The sequence below is a fragment of the Melanotaenia boesemani genome, chromosome 2, assembly GCF_017639745.1.
Source record: "Melanotaenia boesemani isolate fMelBoe1 chromosome 2, fMelBoe1.pri, whole genome shotgun sequence".
Classification (NCBI taxonomy): domain Eukaryota; kingdom Metazoa; phylum Chordata; class Actinopteri; order Atheriniformes; family Melanotaeniidae; genus Melanotaenia; species Melanotaenia boesemani.
Window position 1 is genome coordinate 2,857,695 of NC_055683.1, and position 3,692 is coordinate 2,861,386.

The 3,692-nt window shown below is 40.8% G+C and overlaps 1 protein-coding gene across 3 annotated transcripts in view; it reads left to right on the top strand.

The window, feature by feature from the left end:
- Positions 1-3,435, top strand: part of pdxdc1 (pyridoxal-dependent decarboxylase domain containing 1) — a 30,039-nt gene extending 26,604 nt beyond the window's left edge. For all 3 annotated transcript variants that reach the window (XM_041970617.1, XM_041970634.1, XM_041970626.1), the window contains one exon: positions 257-3,435. In XM_041970617.1, coding sequence (XP_041826551.1) covers positions 257-507 — 251 coding nt within the window. In that variant the 3' untranslated portion in view covers positions 508-3,435. The remainder of the gene's footprint in view (positions 1-256) is intronic.
- Positions 3,436-3,692: the final 257 nt, after the last annotated feature.

The following is a 3,692-nucleotide window of genomic DNA, read 5'->3' on the forward strand; positions in this document are numbered from 1 at the left end:
TCCTCCTCCATCTGCTACACACCGGCCTGGTTCAGCCGATCCTGATCAGCCTCAGCCGCTTGTAAATCTGCAACATGAACTTTTCACATTTCATGTATTTTTCTTCTGTGAGGCTTGTTTCCTCACAAACGTACACGTTCATTACTCGCATGGTTCATTTATACAAAACTGCTATTGATTTGTAATTTACAAACTTTTTAACATAGTTTTTTAAAAACAGAAGAGATAATCTGCTGTTTTGTCTGTTTTCTCTCAGGTCAGAGGTTGTTCCGCCGCCCAGGAGCAAGGTCCGACTCCATGAGCGAAACCAGCTCCATGGGACAGGCCGAAGAGACGACCAGCAGCATCCACCCCTCCTCCGCTCCACCTGCAGCGGAGACGGAGCATTGCTCTGCCAGCGACGCCACACCGCAGGCCAGCCAGGAGACAGCGGAGCAGGTGGAGGCTGAGGACGCCTCCGACGAGAGGCCACCTGACGGCCAGGAGGTGGAGCAGAGTGAGAGATAGGACAACTGGAGGTGTCCTCCACCCATCTTGAAACATGTCCTCCACCCATCCTGACACATGCTATACAGAGAGGTGTGAATATAAGTTACCCCCCCCCCCCCAACACTGTGAAATCAGTTCAGTGCTTTACTACTAATTCAGTGATGAAGAGTTTTAGGACACTAGTCTTCCTCGTTGTGAGTTTGATGGACTGATCAACCCCTCCAGAGACGTGAGCGTCTTTCTGCCACGTTCACGTGTTTCACACCGAGCAGTGAGTGATGACGACCGGGTCCAGGTGCCTTCGTTAGGGCAGGTATGGCTCTGCTTTCAGACGTTTGTGACGGTTTTTGGGTGGATTTTTCCTTCAGTTCGGGCTCAGAGTGTCCGGCTGAACTGTGGAGCGACAGAGATGTTATACGTGGAAGTGAATGGAGTTTAATTAAACACCATTTATTTCCTGTTGAGCTCTAAAATGAAAATCAGACAGCTTAATAATAAAAGATTTTACTGCTGCAATAAATAGTGTTAATATTTCTCACTCCCTCAAATTATTAGGATTACTTCCTCATAGACGTCTGTACAGAAGAAAATAGAATTTCTTTCTCCCATCATGTCTGCCACCCAAAAGTACAATAATATTTTATCTGTGGAATTTACAGCATGCCGTAAAGTAGGACTCATTCTAATGCCCTTGTAATTTTTACGAGACCAGTTTGTGGATTTGATTTGTCTAAATTTTTATAACATCTGGGATAAAAACGTCATTTTACAAGAAGTCATGAAAACAAAGAGCTAAATAAAAATCTGCTGGTGAAGACAAAGTAAACGCTGGTCTGGTACTGCACACAGACTTCAAATAATTAGAAAAATACGGCTCACATGAATGAAATGATAAATACTTTAGTTAATACGTTGATTTCATGGATTTATTGATTAATTGAAGACATAAAATAACCTGGCCAAACCGCTCCTCCTGCGTTTTCTCCATTCATCTTTAAACAGGTCACCTCATGCTAATGTCATAAAACCACATTATTCTCACAATACTTTGACCTTTTTCTCTGTTATTGGAACTAGTGTCATAGTGGCTGAATTTTATTTTACTTTAAAATTAGAAAATTAGAAAATTGGAAGGTAGAGTAAACTCATGCTGTAGCTTTGGGAGGCAGAACTTAAGATTCAGAAGAAGAAAAATTCCTTTTTATGTTAATGTCTTTTCATTCATGTCACACTGTGGAAATAACCTTTACTGAAGATACAAAGAAATAGTGTTGATGTGCGCGGTAGTGATGCCGTCTTCATCTTCACATCCGTCCTTTTGGGCTCACAGCAGCGTTTCTGCATCTACTACATAAAAGCAGGATGTGTCGGGTCGGTCCGTCCACATGGAGCCGTTAACCAGCTCCTACAAAGAAGGAAATACGACCTCTGCAGAAACCGCTCAGAGCTGCAGGAATCAGACTGACATCTGTATCTGATCACGTCTTTTTTATTTCTTTCAAAATGAAAACAGTTAAATAAAAATCCACCCGGTGCAGCTCACTGAGCGTGTCCCTTAATTAATGTTTATTCCACCTTAACTGCTGTTGCTTTTAAAGAATAAATATTAAGGACTCTATTTAATTATTTATTTGGTCTCCTTGTTTACAAAAGAATGAAGTGATTTTCTTTCATATAAAGTACTTTCACATTTTCCCTTTTCTGTAAACTGATGACCAGATCAGGTCTCAGTCAGTTATTCAGCCAAGACAAAAGAAAAAATGAAAATAATCAACATTAATGTGCTTTTTTACTCGTATTTACAGGACGAACTAGCAGAGGGTGGGGGTGTTTGAGTTCATTTTATTTATTTTTTATTATTATTTTCTGGGAGCTTTATGAGCATGTGCACTTTCTGAACTCTCCTTTCAACAACTCTTTTCCACGCGTGATGCTCGGCAGTGTGGCTCCGACTCCGGAGCAGATGCTCCCAGAGGAGCTGCGTTTTAGTCCTGGGTCATTATGACGAGAACCAAACTGGTCCCAGTCCTCACCGGTTAGTCACGTCATCCAACCACGTTTTAGAAAATCTACCATGAAATGATGCGTAAATTTCTGCCCAACGCGACGTTTAAATTGTCTTCTAATCAGAATCTGCAGCACGGCTTTTGCTGCAGATGGGTTAGGACCTTAAATGCATCACTGCCAGTGATATCAGTATGAATCTATGAAGATGATGATGAAGATAATCTCTGATTTGAACCGTCTGATCAGCAGCTCCTCAGCTGTAAAGCCTTATTGATGTTTCATGTGCCATGTGAATGTATGTCATTAGTTTAGATAAAAACAGTTTCTAAATGAACTGTGAACGTGGTGCTTCGTTGTAGATATGAAACAGGAAGAAGATAACTGGAATGAAGGCTAGAAACTCAGATGTAGCCAGATCCTGCACGACTAACATACTTGCTGTAAAGTTTTAAAATGTTGATTTAATGCAAGACTTAAAAGAATGAAGACTGCACCAGAGTTGCACTTGTTCTGTAAATAATTACTACAGTAGTGTGTTTATTTCTTCTACGGTGTAATGAAGGAGAACTTCCTTCATGTTGTGATTCTAACGCAAATCTCATGTAAATCAATGACTAAGATGTTTGATTTGATATGATGCCGCTGCCTTAATGTTTGATGGTGTCCAATCAGCAGAGTTCTTTCTTTGAGGTTTTTAACAGTTACTTTAAAGTTCAAAAATACTTTTCTGTCTCTACAAGCTCATTTCAGGTCACATGTTTCTGTGGTTCAGGCTACTTCCACCTCTTTTTAATTTTCAGTCTTCCTCCTTACACTGGGTAGCTGGTCATTGAATGCACCTGCAGTCTGTATGGAGGCATTTTACAGGTCATCTTGTTTGTAATGATGCTGTGGTCCCGTCTGACAAACAGAGCAATAAATAAAGGTGGAGAAGCAAAATGAAAACGACTACATAAGTTATTAAAGAAGTTGCATATGAATGTTACAACCTCCTACAGCTGGATTTAAAGGGGTGTTTATTAGTTGATGTGTAATGGAGGAACAGAAACTAGTTTTGGAGTGTGTGATCTGAGGCTGTGGTGGCTGCAGAGAGGATAAACTTATTTAAACATCTCTAAATACACTCGTCCAGCTTGCCAGAACCGGGTTGGACTCGGTTTTTCTTCAGAACTGCCTTCACTCTTGATGTCATTGAG